The 22,680-nt window shown below is 38.1% G+C and overlaps 3 protein-coding genes across 4 annotated transcripts in view; all 3 read left to right on the top strand.

Annotated features, from left to right (window-relative positions):
* slu7 (SLU7 homolog, splicing factor) overlaps nt 1–1,532 on the top strand; it is a 9,079-nt gene extending 7,547 nt beyond the window's left edge. Inside the window, exons 13-15 of the mRNA XM_015400509.1 lie at nt 779–859; nt 958–1,077; nt 1,155–1,532. Coding sequence (XP_015255995.1) covers nt 779–859; nt 958–1,077; nt 1,155–1,334 — 381 coding nt within the window. The 3' untranslated portion in view covers nt 1,335–1,532. The remainder of the gene's footprint in view (nt 1–778; nt 860–957; nt 1,078–1,154) is intronic.
* A 2,057-nt stretch (nt 1,533–3,589) lies between these two features.
* On the top strand, nt 3,590–6,149 carry c1qtnf2 (C1q and tumor necrosis factor related protein 2). The gene is made up of 3 exons (XM_015400543.1): nt 3,590–3,758; nt 4,068–4,325; nt 4,686–6,149. Coding segments are annotated over exons 1-3 (900 nt in total). The 5' UTR covers nt 3,590–3,757; the 3' UTR covers nt 5,327–6,149.
* Nucleotides 6,150–7,427: 1,278 nt separating this feature from the next.
* The window catches only part of ccnjl (cyclin J like), a 21,166-nt gene continuing 5,913 nt past the window's right edge, over nt 7,428–22,680 (top strand). Inside the window, exons 1-5 of one of the 2 annotated variants that reach the window (XM_015401090.1) lie at nt 7,428–7,729; nt 8,371–8,478; nt 13,331–13,541; nt 21,604–21,903; nt 21,990–22,149. In XM_015401090.1, coding sequence (XP_015256576.1) covers nt 8,401–8,478; nt 13,331–13,541; nt 21,604–21,903; nt 21,990–22,149 — 749 coding nt within the window. In that variant the 5' untranslated portion in view covers nt 7,428–7,729; nt 8,371–8,400. Of the gene's footprint in view, nt 7,730–8,367; nt 8,479–13,330; nt 13,542–21,603; nt 21,904–21,989; nt 22,150–22,680 lie in introns of both variants that reach the window. The other variant, XM_015401082.1, reaches the window with a different exon arrangement.

The raw sequence follows: 22,680 nt of genomic DNA, 5'->3' as shown, positions 1-22,680 counted from the left end.
GCAAGGATTGAAATAAGAAATAAGAATAGTTTCCTATTCCATTTCGTTCCGTCCCAGTGTTCACAGGGATGGACGTCTGTGTCTTCAGCAGGCGTAGAGCTAACAGAACTGGCAGCGTTGCGAGGCAACGGCTCAAACATGTACGGCTGTAAGCCTTCTACACCAAACCAAGCTTCTGCCGCCCTGGCGTCCTCTTCCACAACAACTATGTCCCCTCTTTCCTGCTCTAAATAAAAAATGTATGACGGAGGAGACTCGTCCACGACCTCCGACACTAAACTCTCCTCCTCTTGCATGTTTACGCTGTCCATAGCGTTCCTTGACAGTGTCGTTGCTAACTGCTACTTGGTCCCAATGGAATTTCCCATTAGGAACCTATTAGCACTAAGTTGCTACCTGGGTAACAAGATGCTTTTGAAACACCGGACACAACCAAAAAGCTTGCGAACCTTCCGCCACAACAACCCCGCCCCCTTGATAATCGTCCAATCACATTCACTTTATTCTCTCGTGTAAAGTCGGGCACCACTCTGGAGAACTCGGAAATGCATCGGTTGGAACGGCCGCTTCCCTACGACATTAAAACAACATGGACCTTTTTAAGCTGTCAGCTAAACCAGCAGCTGATTGTCTCCATACTTCATATAGAAAGAGATCTAACCCTGTATTGAATGTTTTACTGGACGGGACCGAGCCAGTCTGTTCTTTAGGCCCACGTTCCCATTTTATTGTATTGTTTCAAACAGTAACTTTTTTTTTTTCTTCTCTCCTTAATTAGGAAAACACGGGTGAGTGTGCTCCGTTTGAAGAGGGTCTGCAGGAGCCACAGGAAGAAGAACAGCCAAAGACTTTGCTAGAAGTAAAAAAGATTTAGCACTTAGTGATTGGACATCTGAGTTTGTTTATTATACTGTATGTTTCCATCTATTGCTGATGTTTCCCTTTTTTAATTTCTAGATGCATCAAGAAAAGATGAAAGAGAAGAAGAAGAAAAAGAAGAATAAAAAGAACAAGAAGCACAGCTCAGACAGCAGCGACTCGGAGGATGAAGAAAAGAAGAAGGAGAAGCTGAAGAAGGTAAACAAGCGTTTTCTGGTGAAAGGATTTTACCGTTTGCATTTTCACTGAGCTCTGCTCGTCATATTACCACCCAGGCCCTGGAAGCGGAGGACAAGCGCGTGAAGCATGTAGATGCGTTGATGCAGATGGATGAGAGGAAGAGGCCCTATTACAGCCTACAGGAAGTTAAGGCGCCGACTGAAGAGGAGATGGAGGCCTTCCGTATGAAACGCAGTCGACCTGATGATCCAATGGCTTCCTTCCTTGGACAGTGACCTCCTCTTAATCCCTGATGATTATCCTAAACGTTCTGCACTCTAGTAGAGTTACAGCTATACTCCATCTCTAATGCTGAACAGGTGTTTGACACCTTCTGTTCCTGTACTTTTCTTGGAGGCATAAAGTTTAGGAGTGATGGCTGTAAACTTTTTTTTATTGTATTTCCTTTTTGACACATCCTAGAACTTTACATCAAAATTCCATAATTTCATTTTGAACAGCGCTATATGTAAAAAGTACTTTAAACTGTTTTTCTTTTCTTTTTTTTTTTTCTTTCTAGAAACCTCTGCATAAGTAAAACTTCTAAAATAATACAAACCAGCTAAAATGTCAAACTTTAATAAAAAAAAAAACCATCAACCTGTGTTAAATGGATTTATCTACTGCACTTGAACTGTTTTTAGAGTTTTGAGTTACATTTTATTTTTAGATATGATCTCGTGCTACATCACAACATTCACAGATTTCTAATATTAAAAATATAGATTTGGGATTTAACTGACATTTTTTAAATCATAGTTGAATAAAATAAAGCTGCAGATTGTGACGTTTTGCAGTTCAGGACAAAAAATATTTTGTTCTCATTGGAGTTAAATGCTCTAACTTTTGAAGCATTAAAATGCAAAACCTGCTCCACACTTTATGAAATTTAAGCTCAACTGAAAAAACAATGTACTAAAAACCTAAAGTGTAACTCACCCCATATGCAAGCATTATCCAACTTTTGTTTTTAAACATGTCACCATAGTACAATGGTTGGTCCTAATGGACCCTAAGGGGAGGGGCTAGGTGTGGGAGTTCAGTGTCAGGATGAGGGGAAATGGAAGCTAGCTTAGTCATATTTAAACATGGAAAATGAGCAGTGATGCCAGAGATCTTTTCAGGTTGAAGAGGGTCATTAATGGTGTAGCGCCTTTGAGGTCAGACAGGGCAAATTGATTGTCTTTTTTTCATTCAGGGATTTTGCCAGTGATCGTATCTGTTTCTTTTTCCCCCTAGGGTGGCTAACCACCTTTCGAAAAAAAGAACTGAACCATATTTAGAAACAATTGAATTTTCCTAATTCATATTTGAGTAAAATATTTCTAAAATCCTCATATAGACAACAGGAAAGCAAACATTTGAGGTAACAACAAAGACAAAGGCCTTGCAAAGAAGTATCCCTTTATTTTCCAAGGAGTTGGCAATCTTGAGTTGTATTAAATTACTTTTCTGCCATTTAACTGTTTATTTTGATTGCAAAAAGTTTAAAAATATTAATTTTAGTCATTGTTTTTTATTGGTAGGGGTTTGAAGAAGTTCAGATTCAACAAAATAAATGACTGTGTGGATATAATAATTGAATAGAATGATCTTTTATTGTCCATCTGGAAATTGATGTCTATCAGCAACAAGGGAAAAGTTTACAACAAAGGAAATGCTGGAGAGCAGAGGTATTCAATAGGGGGTCCGTGACCCCTAAGGGGTCGTGAAAGTTTTGGTTGATTAGACTTTTTTTTTTATATTTCCCTCCTGTAATTTTTTCCACTAATTGAAATGTCTTTAAATCCACATTAAAATGAATTCAACACACTGTAGTAAACAGATAAATGAAAGCAGAAGATGTCCTTCAGTCTTCAATGCACACATTCAGTGACACACAGGAGCTCTTTCAAGCTGGGCACCGTTTCATTCACAACACCCATCAACCAGGAATCAGAATCAGAAATACTTTAATAATCCCCAGGGAGGAATTACTTTTGTTACATTACTCCATCTGTAATAGAGTGACTTTAGGACTAGTTTGATATAACACAATTTCATACAATATATATAATTAGGGGGTCCCTGCTCCATCTCGCCATCAGTTTGGGGGTCCTTGGCCTGGAAAACATTGAAGACCCCTGCTGTACAGTTTTTTGGAAAACAGTGTCCTTGTGCATGTTGTTAATTTAACAGGAAATCGGGCACATATAGAGACCACAATCTGCTGAGCTCAAATCATTCCTCCCCCAAACTCTGTGTATTTTTTTTTTACTATTTATTCCTTTATGACATAAACACATTTCTAATAACCCTTCTGCCTTAGATCCAGTTCTGCAGACCACTTTGTTCAATCAGAATCACACCTACTTATTCATTTCTCGTAGTAACAGTTTGTTGCTGAGTATTGTCATGGCCTCAGCTGTGGTATCCTTGTGAACTGTCTTGAAATTAATGACATCATGCAGGAAATATTCTTTGGGCCCAGCTGTTGCATAAACAGGGCGGATGTTTTGGACTCTGGTTCCCTGGTTCAAGCGGGTCTCTGCAGAGCTTCTCTTGAAGAACATTAAAACAGTTTACTGAACCTTCATGAGGAGAAGCTGCTGCATCTTAATGCTGATAAAAAAAGGAGAAGCAGAGCTGGAAAATAACCCAGAGACGTCATTTCTCAACCAGTGAGTTGATTCTTTATCTTTTTAAAGCTGCAGACTTGTTCCATTTGTAAAACATGTATAGAGCAACTGGCTCCTACTCAGCCTTTAAAAAATAGACTTACAGCTTCTTCAAAGGACTGAGTAAAACCTTAAAAGTAACCACAACTTTAAAATGAATGCTTTCCTGTTTTTAACAGTGGTACTTGCATAGACTCTGTACATTCTGTTCATAGAACAACTTGTTAGTTCCATGTTTTCCTCCTTGCATGCAAAAGCGAATCAAATAGAGGGCCTTTAATAGGTTCTGTCCCTCTTCTTGTGCCTCTGCAGTGGCTGCAGTGCTCCAGATGTGCATGATCGTCTGTTTGCTGCCTGCTGCCATCACCCAGACAACAAATTCCTCATCAAAGAAAGGTCGTAATTACACCATCCATTCCTCTCAGCTGGTTTGCAGTCTGCCTGGCCCGGCAGGACCACCAGGACTGCCAGGAGCTCCTGGACCCCCAGGGTCCATAGGCCCTATGGGTCCACCAGGGTTGGATGGTCCAGACGGAAAAGATGGAGAAAAGGGACAGAAAGGAGATGGAGGTAACTCACTGCAGCTTTACCCAACTTTCAGCGTTAATCTGAGTATTCAAAAATATGTTTCTTTTACTCTATGCTAGTTTTGGCTTAATAATTAGCATGCAGTTTAATAGGGTTTGATAAAATACAGACTAATACTAGATACTTTAAAACAGTCACTGACAGTGTTTATCTTTCACAAAAATCCCAATAATTAATGCTATAGTGTGTGGCTGTTCACAATGTATTGAAAAACCAAATCAAATCTAAAACAGAATTCAGAAGGACCCTAATTCTTGCATATAACTCCTACTTTGCATCTGTTTCCAGTCTAAGACCACCATGTGTTGGGTTGTAAACAAGTTATATTGTGTCTTCCCTCAGGGGATCCAGGAAGAACCGGGAACCCTGGCAAGCCAGGTGTGAAAGGCCGTGAAGGCGTTATCGGCAAGGCAGGACCCCGGGGACTGAGGGGCCAACGTGGACCACCAGGTGTGGCAGGAAAAGAAGGAAAAAAAGGAGAAATGGGAGACAGCGGCCAACAAGGAGCCCCTGGTGGCTGCAACTGTGGCACTGTGGCTCGATCGGCCTTCTCTGTGGCGGTGACAAAGAGTTATCCAAAAGAACGAATGCCAATCCGTTTTAGCCGGATCCTTCTAAATGAAGGGAATCATTATAATTCCACCAGCGGGAAGTTTGTCTGTGAGATCCCCGGGGTCTATTATTTCACCTATGATATAACACTGGCCAATAAACACCTGGCAATTGGACTGGTGCATAATGGTCAGTACAAGATCAAGACATTTGATGCCAACACAGGGAACCATGATGTGGCATCCGGCTCTACTATACTCCACCTCAAAGAGTCAGATCAGGTGTGGCTGCAGATCTTCTACTCAGAGCAGAATGGACTCTTCTTTGACCCTTTCTGGACAGACAGCACCTTCACCGGGTTTCTCATTTACGCTGATCAGGAGTTTCTCAATGAGGCGGATAACAAGGCAAATAGTCAGGATGATAGTTGACGCTCTAGACCTGAATACTCCAGTTTTATCGTCTGATTTATTATAGGGAAGAAATAAGATGCTTCACAATTCTTCCAGCAGTTTAAAAAAAATATCCTGCCACCAGGGGGCGTAACAAGTAAAGAAACTGCTGAAAATCAGAAGGACAAAAAACAAAAGGATTTGATGCTTGCAATGATCCCTTTCATTTCCCTGATATAGAGACAACTTTTAGAAAACGTTTTTCCCCTTTCAAAGACTACTTTCATGGAGGTTATTGTAAATAATATAATAATTTAATTAATTAATCCAAAAATGAGGAGGAAATGCAAACAATATGTGGCTTCAGTCAAATTTATGATTCAAAGAATGGTAAGAACTCCAAACATGTTGAATACATTTTTAAATAATTTAAGTAGTAAAAGTGTTTATAAAAAGCAATAAATTAATTAAAAAGGACATTTTACATATTAGATCTAATAAATTTTCCTTGTTCTGTTATTCTTTTCCACATCAGCTTTGGACCCTTGACCAAAAAGGTAAATCTAAACAAAAGACTGTGAAATTTTAGCTTGTCTTTTTTCTTAACATCCGATCAGAAAGTAAAAGTATGATCAAAGCATAGCTTAAAATTAGCTTTAGAAGCAATTATGTTAATGGGACCACTTGGTTGCTTAATGTCAAAGTCAGAGAGCAACAGAAAAGAGAAGATATTAAAAAGCATTATTGATGGAAATTGACATTCAATTCAGGATGAGTTTATTCCAGTCTGAAGTATTTAGATATAATTCAAATGAAGTGAAAGAAAGCAGAAGTAGACCCGAAAATATGCAAATTATTATTTAAAACTAAATAAGGGTTTCCCAATACAGAAATTGAACTTTGAATATACCTATATTGACCCAATACAATATAAGTATAAGTGCCATGAGCATAAATGAATCATACATACTGTTTTTGCTTATTTTATAGGGTGGAATGATAGAAAGGCATGATTGAGTGATATTTCTCAAATAGAGAACAGAAGTCAACAACATCATGTGCCTTATTTCTTTTACACCAAAGAGCTGCATTAAGCTTAAACAAAGGCAGATTGAAGCAAAGTGTTTCTATGAGCTTTCTAATATCTCAGAAATTAGACACATGCCGGTATATTCCGATATACGGTATCAGACCGATTTCCGATATTAGTATCGGATTGGGACAGCCCTAGAAATAAGTAATGTAAACTAACATTTATGCATCCTTCAAATGTTTTTTTTTTACCTTCTCAATACATTTATCCTATGATCTGCTTTACAATTTGGTTAGTTTTAGATTCATATTACAATGGAGGAGAAATTAACATTCAAAGTTAGAAAGGAAAGGTGCAATTTCACAATTTTCATTTTTTACTTTACAATTTTGTAAATAATAAATATAAATAAACATATAAATTAATTAAAATATAATCATAAATATTTGTTTTTGCTTTATTTTTAATGTTGCTGTATGACAATATTAGCCCTACACACAAAACCCTCAACTTTGGGGAAATTATGGCAACTTCAATTTAACATGCTATTAAATAGTTCTATTTAAAATTCCTGAAAAATATTTTTACCCTTTCATCAAATATCCATTTATTTTCCTTTAATTCAATCAAAAGAATCCCTAATAATTAAAATACCTAATTATTGATTTTATGGTTGCATCTTGATCTAAAACTATAAAATAAGTATGTAAAAAATATAATTTAAATATACATTTCATATAATAAAACAGATTCTTATGCTTGTAGATTTATAACATGTAGACATTTTCATTTCTATATGTCTATTGAATTGCGACACTTTTTGAGCCTCCTTCCTGTAGAGTTGGAAGCATGAAATAAATAAATATCAAAATAATGGTTTCAGGATTTTATTATTTATTTGCTATGTTTATATATCTAAATACATTTTTATTTTTTATTTTTCAATTTTTTCTAAGGTTACTACATATTTACATTTGTATTCTACCGCCTATATTGGATTGCAGCAACCTATATTTGATAGTTGTAGTTTTCATAGAGACCTGGTTAAAAGACTACAAATCCCATGTTATAGTAGGAGGAACCTAACGTGCGGCGCACGAGCCCAGCAGCAGCAGCTGGCGCAGCCGAAGAGGCTACTTTGTCAAAGCCGAGCCACCGGAGAGAAAACGGCGGCGCAGATTGTGGCAGGAAAAAAAGTGTGAACTGTTTGGGGAAAACAGGTTGAACCGAAGAGCCTTCGGTGGAATTTTCTTATTGGTGGCTGTCTGATGAGCTCCCCATCGGACGTGAAGTTTTGTGTTTTCGGCGTCAGAGAGAGGTCTGTTTAAAAGTTGAGCCGCGGAGGAGTTCTCTCATTCAGGATGTCGGACTGAGACAAAGAGGGTCTGGGGGGCATTCCCGACGGAACGGTGAGAGCCACATGTATTAACTACTGCTGTGAAAAGTTTTACTTTGAAAGAAAACCGGCATTATTGTTGACATAAAGCTGCAGTTTTTAGTGTTACTGGAATGTTTTTCTTTGTTTTAAACCTGTGAAGAAAATTAGAGCACGATGGGACGGCATCTCGGTCTCACGTCGTGGTAATATTCTATTTACGAATTAAATTATGTGTTTTTTTTAATTATATTTATTTTTTCTGATTTATTTGATAGCTTTTAAATGGAAGATATGTTAAACGCTTTATAGAAACAATGTGACCCGCAGCGTGGCCGAGCGGACATTTAAATGAGCCATTTAAATATCCTCGCAGAGAAGATGGCCTGTGTTAGCAGAGTACTGCTGTTTAATTAGCACCAACATTGTTCTGGTTGGTTTATTTAAAAATATATATATACTTTAAATATATATTAATTTAGTTTTAGCATTATATTTTTCTGTAATTAAAAGATTAACAGAAAAAAACATAAATTATAGTGCTTATCTCAAGGATGTTGCCTGTAAAGCTGCATTAAAGCTGTAAATATCGCAGCTTTAATCACTTTTTGCCTTGTTTCCTGCACTTTGAGGTATCTTATCTTTGTCCCGTTTGGGATGCATCCATCTCAGCAGGTTAAACTTGATTGTGGTCGCCTCCCCTGAATGGGAAGGATGGAGAGGGAGCTGCAGTGGTGGAAAGGACAGCTGGCTTCAGACATCCATCAGTCCTTACGCAATAAGGTGAGTTAGCCTCCTATTAATTAATACATTGCTTTTATCTTTAATTGAATGTAAACCGCATTATGATCACGTGTGTAGTTTGAAATTGAAGTAAATAATTTTATTGGAATCTGCTGCTGTCATTAATGTGGATAGATTTACTTTAAAGCGTAAGAAAATTCCTGAATACTCATCATTAATATTAGATGGACTAATAGTCATTTAGATTTTACCATTAAAATAAAATCAGCTTTGAATTATTGTGTTAATTTTAATTGACTTGTAACAGTTCTTAATTAGGCAAAATGAAGATGATTTTTAACCATAATAATGGTAATGTAGCCCATTGTTGGCGGAAACAAAAAGGTAATCTGTTTAAATCCATTGCTAGTGTAAACCCCATGGTTGACTTCTAAAATACGGCTAAAAGCTCTGCAAGTTGTTCAAAATGAAGGATTTTGATATTTGATGAAAAAGGCTGAAAACCTCACCTGTGACTCTGTTCATTTGACATGTATGCTGTTTTTTTTTGTTTGTTTTTTCTCATGTTGGAATTAAGTGAAGTGGGATTTTCAGAATTGCACCATGCATTTAAAAAATAAGTAGTTTTTAATGGATTAGCACAGCCAGTGGTACACATGCAAATTTAATAACCGGAACAAAAATGACAGCCACAGACTCCTTGATAGTGACAGAGATATAATTACTGCCTTTTAGTTTGGAACAAGGAGGTTATTTTTTTGTTACACGTCTAAGTCAGCCTAGTTTTACAGGAACTTTTCATCCAAATATGTTAACTTGTTTTTTTCTATTGTTTTGATATTTTAAAATGAAAAGTTTAGACAAAAAATGACTGTATGTATGTTAGAAACATTTTCTAACGACTCATTGGGGGGAAAAAAATACCAGAAAGAGGAAGAGTTTCTTTTAAAGTGGCACCAGTATCATGTGTGTAGGTGAAAATGAGAACACTCTTTCAGTTTTAGTATTTAGCCGACCGATTGCACAAAGAAATTTACAATTAAACACGGGAAAATTTGTGACACATAAGTTGTAAACGGCTTAATAAAAAATTGTATGGATGTGGTGAAAATTGCAACAAAAAGTATTCAATGATTGTTCCACTCTTTTTAGGGATTAGAATAAATTAAAGTGAATCGACCTCTTTATAATCATACATTTATATTTTCTCCAATTAAAGAGCCAGGGAGAATATTCTGTATTGAAGCATGAATTGTTCTACATTATTTTTCACATGTAGCATTGTAGTTTAATCTTAAAAAGGAAGGTTACATTTTCTTTTATTCCAATGCACTGTATGTGGGCTAATTAAGTGTCTGTTCACATATCAGATTGGTTGATTGTCATCATAAAATGTGTTTAAAAATCCTTAATAGACAGAATATTATATTATTTAAAAAACTCATATTTGTGTTAATCAAAAATTGTTTTATATAAGAATAAGTCCCTGAAAAAAGTATAATGAAATATTTTTTATAATATTTGCATTTAATTGAGTACGTCTTGAAAAGCAGCCGCTGTTGCATATTTAAAGCTGGTTTTGACAGAGAATGACTCAGCCAGTAATATTGTTACCAAACAATTAAGAGTATCATCCCTAATGTTGGTAAAGCTTTTTGTTTGGTGTTGATGCTTAGTAAAAAACACTTTTTTTTTTTCTCCCTGGCAAACACTGTATTTGTAGCTTTTTAAAAACAAATATAAAATGTCTTATCAGAGAGAGGAAAGTAAAACATTCATGCTCTGTTTCCTTTTTAATCTTAATTTAGATATAACTCTATTACTAGATTTAGTAATTAGGAATGTGTTAATTATTCCCACTGCGTGATCGTGCCTTTCAGTGTTTCACCCTAATTGAGACATTTAAAAACTTGACTGGCATTTTCAACAGATGACCCCTGTGGAGCGAAAGGCCCTATGGGATATGAATATCAGGTGTCTATAAATTGTTTTTCATCTTGAGAAGAGTGATGGTTGTGGCATTTAGGAGTTCTAACCAGATGTTTTTCAGTCATTTGGATTCAGATTTCTCACGCTGGACATTGTCTGACTCAGAAAAAGGGAAAGAAAGAAAATCTGCATGGAGGCGGAAACTGACAGAACACCCACATTTTCTTTCCATTTACTATAATCAGAGAGCATTACTGTCAGCCTAATGCTGGGGTTTGGTCGCCCTACATCTGTGTTTCCCACTGCATCTTAACCAACAGTCCCAGTTTATTATGGTGTACCTTGTAGTACAATACCTTTGTTGAACACGGAAGAACACACTTACCATGACTCATATAAGAAAATCACTTTATTGTGTCCTCCTGTTTAAATCGTGGTGTGTTCAACTGAGTCAGCAGTGAGGATGCTCTGTAGAGGGTTTTTCCAGGTACAGAATACCACTCTGTTTTGCACTATATGATTCATAAATGATGATTCTGTATAATTTCCCCTTTTCTCTCGTGCATTTTTTTTGTTTTCTTGTTTTAAAAAAAATATACCTTAGCAGTGATTGCATTTGTCTTGAAATGCATTTCAGGAAATCTGATAAGCTATCATGTGTTATAACCTGTTGAACCTTCTGAAGCCATTACAAAGCATGTTTAAAGGGAAGAAAATAGGATGACATTAAAGGGTTCTCTGTATAGCCAGAAAAAAGCTTTTGTTAAAGGTTATGTCCAGTTGGTATTAAACCAAAAAAATGGCTAGCTTTAAAGAGAAAAAACAAGTATAAGGAATCTAAGATTATTAAAGAAAAATCCAAGTTACTAAATGTCTAAGACAGATTTAAACTGGGTCACATTTTAAGGTTTTAGGAATTTACTGCAAAACAAGCTCACTTATGACCAAACTTATGCTTAACTTAGAGTCAATAAAATCGCTGATGCTCTTGATATAAATGCTGCAACATATCAGAGTGTTTAAAAATTTAAAGGCGAACATAAACAAACTGTCTTGATCAGCAGAGATTGTTAGATATTCTCCTAATTGTTAGATATTTACTTAACCCCCACCCCATTAAAAAAAAAAAAAAACTACAGTGTAGTATTAAAAAATGGTGGAATCATTATCAGAGCCTCACACAGCGTTCAGATCTCCTGCATGGCGCCCGCACCCCCACCGTCTCATCCAGCCCTAATGACGTTTGCTGCAGTGATAATGCCCTGATGTGGGAGATAGCAGGGCTGTGTAGCATGTGGCAAATTATCAGACATGCAAATCAGCAGGCAGCTGTGGAATCCTTAATTACGGTGCGGTTCCCCCCACAAAGGCACTTCTCTGCTCCATGCAGACCCACCACCACCTCCCAAGCCCTCCAGACTGCAGCAGCCTCCTCCCTTCAACCATCCCCTCCTTCATCCCCCCTCCCTTCCTCCTGCTGCCCTTGCACCTCTAGACAGACAGATGGACCAGAGGCAGTGGGAGGGGAGGAGAATTTTGGGAGGATCAGTTGATATGGGAGTTAGAGGCTCTGGGGGTGGTGCTGCTGCTATAGATTGATGCAGGGAGGGGGGGGCACTGTTTATTTTTGGATTCCATTGAAGTGTCAGTCGGAGCATTGCCCTGTTCTTTTTTGGGGGGGGTAGGTGTGCCCAAAAAAAAACAGTTTGAAACTTGACTGTGTTAGCAGTTTTGCCCTCACTGCAAATGCTATTGACTGTAAACATGTTTTCATGAGAGCTTATCTTAAAACTTGGCTACTCTCCAGCTAGCAGATATTTTTGATATAGAACAATATACCAGCTGTTTAATGAGCAAGAGTCTTTCCAACCAGCAGAACTCACTGTAGAAATGATAGGAAATTATGCCACTTCTTTGAAATTTTGCTTTAGTCAGGCAATGCACATAGAAGTATATACTTTCCTGATTGTGTACACATTGATCTACCTGATGGCATTCTCTAATCAAACCTATATTATTGTTTGTCAACTCTTATTTAAAAGGTTTTCAGCATTGTAAAAGGTAAAGGCTGATTTATACTTTGAAACTAGGCCGTCTGCCTAGGTGTCGCAGTGAATAAAGACGTCTGCGCCCCCTCCGCAGACACTCTGCTGCACCTTTCCCAAATTGTAGGTGACCGCAGACAGGAGGTCCGCTTGTTTTGTTTGTATGACCGCAATTGCGGAAAACAACTCGTGAAGTTTGACCAGCTTGAAGAGCGAGGTGCGTGAAAACGCTGGGAGCCTTTTTCCACCTGGATCCCTGCTCTTTTTCGCCCTCATGTCCCTCCGTTGTCGCACAAACTTGCCCCCACTTCCTCACCGCCTCGGCCGTATCTGCAGGGAGTATAACCAGTCCTTAACCCAGCTTAAGCGTTTTTGGCTGCTCTATAAATGCCCATGTGCCATTTTAAAGGTTTTTGGATTCGCAGGCAACATTTTTTTTCTTTCTAGCTTAGTTGAAGGTGATTCAGAAAGAAACCCTAGGCTGATCTAATGCTAATGCCCAAGAGTGTCTTCTTTCCACTTTGAAACACATGCAGCTAATTGAACATGAATAGGAGATGTGTTAGGGGTGAAACCTAATCCTATCTGCTGCTGAACTCTGGCAGAGGAAGTCCCTCCCTCCCCAGGCTACACGCTCACAAACCCTAACCCATTGTTCAAAGCTGCCTGCAATGATCCAAATTAGCTTCAGCTTTCTGTAGCAGTTTCAAATTCAGCAAGGCTGAATCATTTCTTTCTAATGTTGAAACTATCTCTCTTTATGAATGTTTTCAGCATACTTAAACTCAGTCAATGGGAGATGTGAAAAGATCACTATTATCATGCATACCAATATCATCCCAACTTCCTGCCCACCCTGCTCCTATCACCCCCTGTTGTTTTTTTAACATGTCTCATCTTTCTTTTCCCCTTCCCAGGAGCTGAAGCTGCCTATCTACCGGGCCCACTCTCCTCAGATTGGAATGCGGCGCTACTTTGCAGACTTGCTGGCCATCTTAAGCAACCGATACCAGCTGTGTCCCACTGCACGTCACCTGGCCGTCTATCTGCTCGACCTGTTCATGGACCATTACGATGTTGCTGTGAAACAGCTCTACATCATCGCCCTCTCCTGTTTGCTGCTAGCCAGTAAGTTCAGGAACTGTTTTAAGAACCTTATTAGTTTTAAGTAGGTTCCTTTGTTGGAAGGAATATTGAGAATTTTGTCTTTCGTTGCCTTACAATAGTTAGTTTTATTTTGAAAATGGTGCGTTATTTCATCTGGATGTAAACAGCCGCTTCAGCTGGATCTCTCAGCCTAAAGCTTCTGTGGTTTCTGCTAAAGGTGAAGCATTTCCTGAAAAAAAGGCTAATTTAAGCATCGCAGTAGAGACCCTCAGACTTCACTCTCACAGAAAGTGAGAGTAACACATTTAACACTCATTTAACATTGGGCGTTAAATGTGTTAGAAATAAAAACAGTTCAATGTGATTGAAGCAAGTTTGACAACTTTAAGAATGTGCATTTGAATTAGTATTTTTTTTTCTTGTGTGGGGGTTGGGCGGTTAGAGATGGACCACTGAGATTTTTTGGTTTATGTATGTATCAATGCATTGAATATATTTAGAATCTATGAAAGGTATTATGAAGAGAAACTTTTCTCTTATTTATAAAGAATTGACTTGTTGTTTATATTAGGATAAAAGGTGAAAATATGTGCCAGAAATTAGTCTTTTGCGCAGATTTTAGTAAAGCAGGGTTTTACTATTGAAGCAGAAATCCTTATAGATTGGATGGGCATTTTAATTAGTAGCAGTTTGCATGTTGAGCAAAGCTAGTATTACCTTTTGTCTATAGTGTCTATAGTGTCTATGCCTTGTAGAGTTTGTCAGTATCCCATAACTGGGAGATTTCCACCATTTACAATTGCTTTATGTTCTTTAAAAAACATAATTATTCTCCTAAAAATGATGAACAGGGCAGTTTTGATGTAGGATCTTTATCTTCATCATCTTCTTTATCTTTTATGATTTCCTTTGTAGCTGAGAGTAAAACCTGCTGAAGATGAAGAGGAAAAAAAGGCTTTAAAGGAGATTTTGGTCTTAGAACTGGAAATATTTTGGTGTTCTAACAGAAAGTTCCTCTTTTAAATCATAGTTTGCTTACAATTAGTTATGTTTTTCTTTTTTCTCTCTTCTCGATAAATCTTTTTCCAGCTATTTTTTTTTGTGCTTTCAATTTTTCCTCTTTTGCTGTGAAATCTTGGTATTTCTTTTAGCTTTGTGTTGAAGCAGGTGCGTTAATCATTCATATCCTGCTGATGCACGGTGCAGGTTGCTTGGTGGTTATTACTGTCTCAATGTCTGTCTGGTGATTAGCAGACTGTGAGCTTTTTTCATGCATTAATGCAGCCCTTGGCATCATGGATAATTAGACTAATGATGCTGTCAGAATGGGAGTCTGGAAGAGAGCATGTTCACTTGGGAGTATGTGTGTGTGTGTGAGGGGGAACATGTGAGTTGAAACAGACTATCTTCAATCAGAAGTCACCATGTTTAGATGATAAAATAATTTCTAGAGATTGTAAAATAGATTTTAGAGTCATTTAAGTTGAGTTTTTTTGTCCAGACCTGAGTGGAGTTTTGTTTAATGAATCTCTAACACATTAATTAGACTTTGTATTGAATCTTCTAATCGTAGCTTTCATTTGCTGTGGCTCTCTGTTCTCCTTTGCTCCTCCAGCACTCGGGGGAATCTCTGTCATGATTGATGAAGGCTTGAAAGGCCCCTTGATTCACAGTTGACTTAGGTTTTCATCTGTCTTGAGGTGCTTTGGAATCTGGCCTAGTTATTGAACAACCTGCCTGGGTCTCACTGCTCCCCTCTGAAACACTATTGTCTTTCTTTTAACTTTCCTGCCTTCTGCACTTGTTTAATTAATCTGTACCCTCTTTGTGCCTCTCAGCAGTCACTGGCTAATCCTGTTACTCTATTGTGTGTGTGTTTTTTGTGGGCACTAATGTGTGTGTGGGTTTGTGTGTTAGCAACAGATGAGTTCCTCTTCCTTTTACAGGACAGAGATTATAGTCGGATTTTTTAAAAACCTTTTAGGACCAATTGTTATTTACTGCAGGCCATTTATTTAGAGATACTGCCTAGCTTTGAGAGCGCTTTTAACCCCCCCACAAAAAAAAAGGCCACTCTGGGCAGAATCCATCATCCCAGAACCACGAAGTTTCCTTTGTGTTACATTCCATGAAGTCCTGCAGTGATCACATCAGTCTTCCTGCCCAGTTTAAGTCCACAAAGTCAGAGCTTTGCATCCTGCAGCTGTTTTTCTGTATAGATGACATCATTACTGTGTTTGTCAGCCAGAACAAAAATGTTATTGTATTTTCTATTTAAGCTTGTTTTTGTTCTTTTCTGCTTATTCCGGATTAATGCTCTTGTCTGGATTTATCGCTGAATGTTATTTTTTTAGTTAAAAAAAAATAGATCAGCTTGATGTAAAAAGCTTGTATTAGAAAAACAACAACAAGAACAATAAAGAACAGCCTGCTGAAACCACTGAGCACATGAGGCACAGCCATGTTGACCACAGGGTGCACATACACGGATGTCGGAGCCCGGGGGTGGGGACGAGCTGTGTGCTGAGGGGCACCTGCCATATGCTCTCCGAGTCAGACCTCAAACAAAAGCCAGTCAATGCAAGCAGGCCGGCCAGCCCCTTCCCAGAGAGGGGGGAAGGGGAGCACACTCTGAGGAGTGGAGGTTATTGTGTATGTCTGCATGGAGCAGGGTTTACCATAAGACAAGCAACCAGGAGGATGTGGTCACCATGACAACTAAATTATTTTCTTTCTAATGGATATATATATATATATATATATATATATATATATATATATATATCAACACGAAAAACAAACAAACAAATGGCTTTTTAATGCTAGGCTTCCAGTTGCATTTTCGTTTTCTGCTGCCTGCACCATTTCATCCATGCTTCTCTCACCTTGTCAGGGTTGGGCACAGAGTTGTCCCGGGACAGAACTCCCTGTAAAACCAACCCCACATTCCCCGGGGGCTAGGAAGTGAACAGAGCAGCACTTCAAAGCTAGTTTGGCTGCTGATGTTAAACAGGGTGAATTGAGGCAGAGGGGGTGGGAGAGGTGGTGAAACATGTTAGAACTTCACCACCCAACAGGGTGCCCTGAAATGCAGAATAACAGGGATATCACTTCTCTCCTCATTCCTTTCTCAAAGTCAAACCAATCACATGCAGGTCTCTTACATTTAAGAAACCCTTGAATGAAATACAGACTAGTTTTAAAGGTAAACACTGTGAAGGAAAGCAGAAAACTAAATGCCTCTGCCAAATGAGAATCGAGGTGCTCGCGTCTCATTGAATCCCACCCAAAACTCTTGACACGCATATGCATAGAACAGGGTTTCTGCAATTCTCTATGTTCACCCAAGCATTCAGATTTTTGGGTCAGAGGTTAGCTTGAGACTACATTGTCAGAGTCCCCGGGTCCTGGGGCAACAACACAGAGATTAAGTGATGGAGCTGTGACCAACTTCTTGCTCCCAGTGACACATAAAGGATGGATCAGGAGAAGAAGTCTCTTTATGGCCGTCAATTCAAATTAAAAAATAGAAAACAAACAGATGGAATAATTAAGAATACTTTAGGAAGTTAACATCAACCTCTGCATTTGCAAAAAGGTAAATAAATGATAGGAAATAGATTAAACATTCTAGCTATATTAATGTTTCAACTTATCTCTAAATTTTGTAATGAAATAAAAATTGATGCTGTGTTTAAGTTTTTCCCATTTAGTACCTTTATGCCCCATAAAAAAACAAAAGGTAAATGACTTAATAGTTCCCTGACTATCTGCTTTTATATATAATAAGCTTAAAGATGTTATATTTACCATTAGTTTCATCTTAGACGCTCCTGAAATATTTATTTAATGTATTTTTTTAAGCCTGGACACTTTCGCACATGAGCTATTTGGTTGAATTTAAACGGACCAGAGTTTGTTTTCTTGAATTGTTTGTTTTGTTTAGTGAGAGCTAGCTTGCAAATCAACTCAGCTGCAGTTCACTTGCTGTTGGAATGCAAACCAAGAAGAGGAAGCGAACCAGCTGCAAATATCCAGTGTGCAGAGTAACATGCTGGCCATCTCTTATTGGGTTTTTTTTGTAAAAAAAAAAAAAAAGCAAGTATTTTAGAACATGAAAGTAGAGCTGGAGACCTCAAGACGGCATTAATGTGCTGTTGCGTCATGGCTTGTTTTGGTTGTAAACAAGCTTGCTAAGCAGGGTGGTTTTCTTCTTCCTCTACATGCCTACCTCAAACGTCTGCTTGTTTCCATCAGTTCAGTCACGAACAAGGAGTTGCTCTAACAGTGTAAAGATTTTTCATGTAGTTTTGTTCATGTGATATTAAATAAAACCAAATAAAGGACAGAACATTTTCACCAATTGATGAACCAGGTTTTCCCGACTATCCTGATATATATAAACACTTTGAGTTGATTATTTTGTATCACAGAATCCGCTGTCTGAGAATACGTTCCTCAGTTTTACCATCAAACCCTTATCAGTTCCAGCCTATTTCCACCTTGACCCTTTTCCCAAACAGCACACCTGGGACAAGCCTCTGCATCCTGGTCTCACCTCTTGCTAACCCTTGACCTCTTAGCTATGTCTGTTGACTCGTCATCCCCATCATCTGTAGCTGCTGTGAGAAATGATAGATTGCTTGTGTTGGCTGCGTATGGAGGGGCAGCTTCTGGAGATAAAAAAGGAAGCTTGCTTTTTCCCTTTGCACTACTCATCTGTCTCTTCTTGCTTGCTGAGATGAGATAGGATCAGTTTGCTGCCTTCTTTCCAGGTGAGCTGAACTCAGAAGAGAGGAATGCACCATCTAGCTCAGCCAAGACAAAACTGATAGGAGCTCTTGTGGTTTAGGTTTGGTGCAAAAGAGCAACAGAGGATCAAATACATGCACAAAGTCCAGTTTGATAGATCTTGTAATGGTTAATATAAAAGGCATGACTCTTTACTGAGGTTAAATCTAACCTGTGTCTATTTAGCCAGTATTTAAAAACAATAGATTTATCACTGTCTGTAAAATTTAGTTTGAATGTTCCCCAGGTTTAAATGCAGATGGTGAATATCTCCAGTGTGAGAACAGTAAAGTTAAATTCTTATTATAAAGTTCAATTATTGTTATTATTAAATTAAAATAGTAACATTTACAGATGGTTTCATGGTGGTTTGGATGTTAGCACTGTCACCTCACAGCAAGATTAAGCACTGAGTGTTACTAATGTTTTGTTTTTTACTCTGAGGGTCTTTCCTGATTACACGCAGCCTGTTTCCGAGGGTCCCCAACAAGATAAAGCTGCTTTAAAATGCTAAAAAAAATTATGATTTCAAAGTAGTAAGGTTTAGTAAAAAAATGCCTCTAATGTGTTTATTTCCAGCAGCATAATATCATTTAGATTTGATAGAAATCTCTGAGTTGGATGTTTGCTTTACCAGTTGTTTCTAAAACTGCAAATTAAACTTTTTTCCACAGAACACCTACAAGGTCCCAAGTGTTTCCTGCTTGAGATTTCAAAACATCAACAATCAGCTTTCACATAAAACATGGTCTTCTCTAAATCGTTTGGTTTTGGGTTGGTTTGTTTTCAATTGTACCGAGACTTTTGATCTGATAGCAAGAAAATAAAAACTGACATTAGAAGGTTTGTGGATTTTAGATATCCTGTTTATTAAACACATATTCAAGTTAAAAGCAGGTTATGGTATTTTTGTTCTCATGTTGCAAACTTCGCAACTTTCCCTTACATCCAATCTCCAGCAGGTGACCTCTGTTCTCTGGCAGAGGTTGTTATATACTCAGCTGTCGTTCTTTTGCAGCCAGCTGAAGTCATTTGCTTTTTCGCCTTCTTTTTTTAAGATGCATTCTCATCAGTAATTCTGTTGGTGGCTCATCCACAACTGTGGCGAACACTGAAGGGAACTGGTTGGATTATGTCTCAACTTCAAAGACCCTTGCTCTATGGGTTGTTTCTGGGGGGATGGCTTTTTATGGCTGTTTTTGTGGACATCTAGCGGCATGCATAGCACTGATCTTGAGGATACAAGGGTGAGAGAATGTAGCAAGTGTGCAGTGAGACGTGGAACGAGTCATGGTGGCTGTAAACGGCTGTGTTTCTTATTGTGCTTCCTGTTCTGCAGTAGAAACGCTAATTACACATTACTCCCACCTCCCTGCTCTTCGGGCTGCAGCTCCCTGCCTTTCACACGTCCTAGCCTCCTGCCCTGTTTAATGATAGGTCACAACACTGGTGATAAAACTTACGAGGGGCAGCAAGATGCTCCTCTAGACGTGGGGATAAAGGGATCAATGGGTTCTTCAGTATGTCAGGCAACGGCTCAGAGTGTTTCCTTTGACTCTAACTCAGTAATGCCAATAAACACTCCTATCTTTAATGTTTGGTTGCCATGGTTTTAGATCAGAAGATTAACTCCACTGAGGCTTTTTGTTGTTCTCAGCTTGAAACGTGACATTTTTATCCTTAGAGGGCGTCTAAAACAGTCTCTCTCTGATATGTCCCTGCAGTGGTGCATAAGCAGCTTGTTTCATTGAGTGTGGCAGATGCATAAATCTGCTGTTGTAATCAGCAGCAACCTAAACAGTGTTGGTCAGAACTTGGAAATCTCTTTTTAAAATGCTTTCTGGAACAGTTAGTGTTGTTTTTAATTTTAAAATTTAGAAAAGTTTATGTACTACTGATTTATTCTATATTTCCCTCATACCAGCACTGATTAAGCCTTTATATTTAAGGAGCTCCTAAGTCTAATTTAAAGTCCTCTCTGGAAGCTGTGTCTAGTTTTAATGTGTGGCTGTATCAGAGTAACCTGACACCCTCCTCGCCCTCATTCCTAATTTTTGGAGAGGCGGCCTCTTGGAGCCTCGGATTAAAGGCAGGAACAACCCTCTTCATTGGCCACATGGACCCCTGAGGCCCCGGGGCTGTTGCTATGGAAAAAAAGTAGCTCTTAAAATTGAGAGGGAGTTAATCACAGCTACATAGTTCTTGACTGTGAGTTTCTGGATGAAATTTTAGCTCTACTTCCTGGATATAACCAGGTTCTCTAAGTTATTTACTGTGTTGGATGTTTTTTAGGAGTTGAAAGCTTAGGTCCTTATTTTTAATCTAACAGTATCATTGTTTTCAATCCTTCATCAAATTTTATGCTATTATAGTGATTATTGCTGCAAAAATTGATGCAGCTATATAGTACTCTCACTAACAGTGTGTGTTATTAATACTGTAAAATATTTTAAAATGAAATATTTGCATGCAAATCAGATAAACTCTTAGTGCAGTTGGCACAGCTGCTGTTCTCTAAGAAACTCAACCTCAAAGAGAGCCTAGTTGGCATTATAAGAATATTTACATCACCTTTTACCATGTTGATATCATGCAATTTTCAAAAAATTAGGTTAGCCATTAGTAATAATAAATAAAAAAAACTGAATTTAGAAAAAAAAGAAAATATAGTTATTAAAAAAACATGAACACAATCCACACACCCACCCTTACGCCTGGTTTCAGTATTCCATTGGGGACTTTCCATGGACTTCCATTCATTTGTTGGCAAGTTTTACAGCCTAACCGTGACCCTAAACCTGACCATTATGGCTTCATACCTAAAGCTAGTCCTAACCTAAACTGTGTTCAATGTTCAGTAGGACAACTGCACCTGTTGACAGATATGTTTGTTCACTGTTCATGAGCAAGGTACTTACATTTGTCTGGGATGTTTTTTTTTTTTTTTTTTTTTAACTTTTTGTAGAATATTTTTTTAAATAGAAATTCAAACACAATATTTTATTTGACTAAATTATCATTCAGTAAACTTGTATTTATTATTACCTGTGTGAATTTAAAATTTTTTTTAATGGGGGGATGCAAGCATAACATCTATATATGTGTATATATGTGTGTATGTTTGTTTATTTATATATATATAAATATATATATATATAAAATTATTTAATGGTTTATAATAATTTTTTATTTTCCGGTAATCCTCCATGGCATTTAATGAGATGAACTACCTGTTGTTAAATTACATACTTTTGTGTTTATCTTGACTTTTTCTTTTTTTTTTTTTTTCTAGGTAAGTTTGAGGAGAAGGAAGACCGGGTCCCTAAACTAGAGCAGCTGAACTCTCTCGGCTTCATGTGCAGCCTGAACCTGGTTCTTAACAAGAAGGATCTGATCAAAATGGAGCTCCTGCTGCTGGAGACCTTCGGCTGGAACCTGTGTTTGCCCACACCTGCCCACTTTATCGACTACTACCTCCATGCCGCTGTGCAGGAGGGCGACCTCTACAACGGCTGGCCGCTGTCCTCGCTGTCCAAGACTAAGGCTTTTATGGACAAATACACTCACTACTTCCTGGAGGTTTCACTGCAGGGTGAGTTTCAGAGGAAAGGATGTAAATAACTGAGACTTCCAGCTAGTAAAGACTGAACAATAAGAATTTTTTTTTTCTTTTTGTAGATCACGCCTTCCTGAATTTTAGACCCTCTCAGGTCGCTGCTGCTTGCGTTGCAGCATCCCGTGTTTGCCTTCAAATTTCCCCTAGCTGGACAACTGCTCTTCATCTACTAACAGGGTACTCCTGGGACCACCTGACCCCATGCATCGAGCTAATGCTGCTGTAAGAGATGCACAAACACACACAAGTAAAAGAAAATCAGATAACTAGTAGGCCTTAAAGACTAGAATATAGATTTTCAGGCCAAGTCGGGCCTTGATGTCATGCAGGTTGGTCGGGTGCGGCTTGGGTTGGATGAGGTTCTGAGTAGGGCTGCAACTAACGATTATTTTAAAAATCGATGAATCGGCCGATTATTTTTTCGATTAATCGATGAATCGGACAAAAAATATTTTTTATATTTTATACTCTTTATTCCAAAATAAACATTTTAGACAGAACAAACCACCACACATGTACAGGTTGCTCATTAACTGTACTGGTGCAATATGGAAAATAAATGTGTTAAAACTACGCAAACTTATATGAGAAATGTAGCTGTACATCCACAAAATATAGGGTACTTTGTTTCAGAAAGTGCAAAAAGAGACATTTTTTTTTTAAAGCCCCTAAGGGGTTCAAACAACAGCCCCTCCCCCCATTTCAACAAATGAGGTTTTTTTAGACTAGAAGAGTTCTGCCTTTTAAGACAGG

The sequence above is a fragment of the Cyprinodon variegatus genome, unplaced genomic scaffold (genome assembly GCF_000732505.1).
Source record: "Cyprinodon variegatus isolate N-32 unplaced genomic scaffold, C_variegatus-1.0 Scaffold31, whole genome shotgun sequence".
In the NCBI taxonomy this organism is placed as follows: Eukaryota; Metazoa; Chordata; class Actinopteri; order Cyprinodontiformes; family Cyprinodontidae; genus Cyprinodon; species Cyprinodon variegatus.
The sequence above is the reverse complement of the archived record's forward strand: the minus strand, read 5'-3'. Positions and strand labels throughout refer to the sequence as shown.

What these genes read in the sequence shown, in the direction of transcription:
- c1qtnf2 (XM_015400543.1), top strand. An exon ending in GGGACAGAAAGGAGATGGAG is followed by an intron (nt 4,326 to 4,685) that starts GTAACTCACTGC and finishes GTCTTCCCTCAG; the next exon opens with GGGATCCAGGAAGAACCGGG.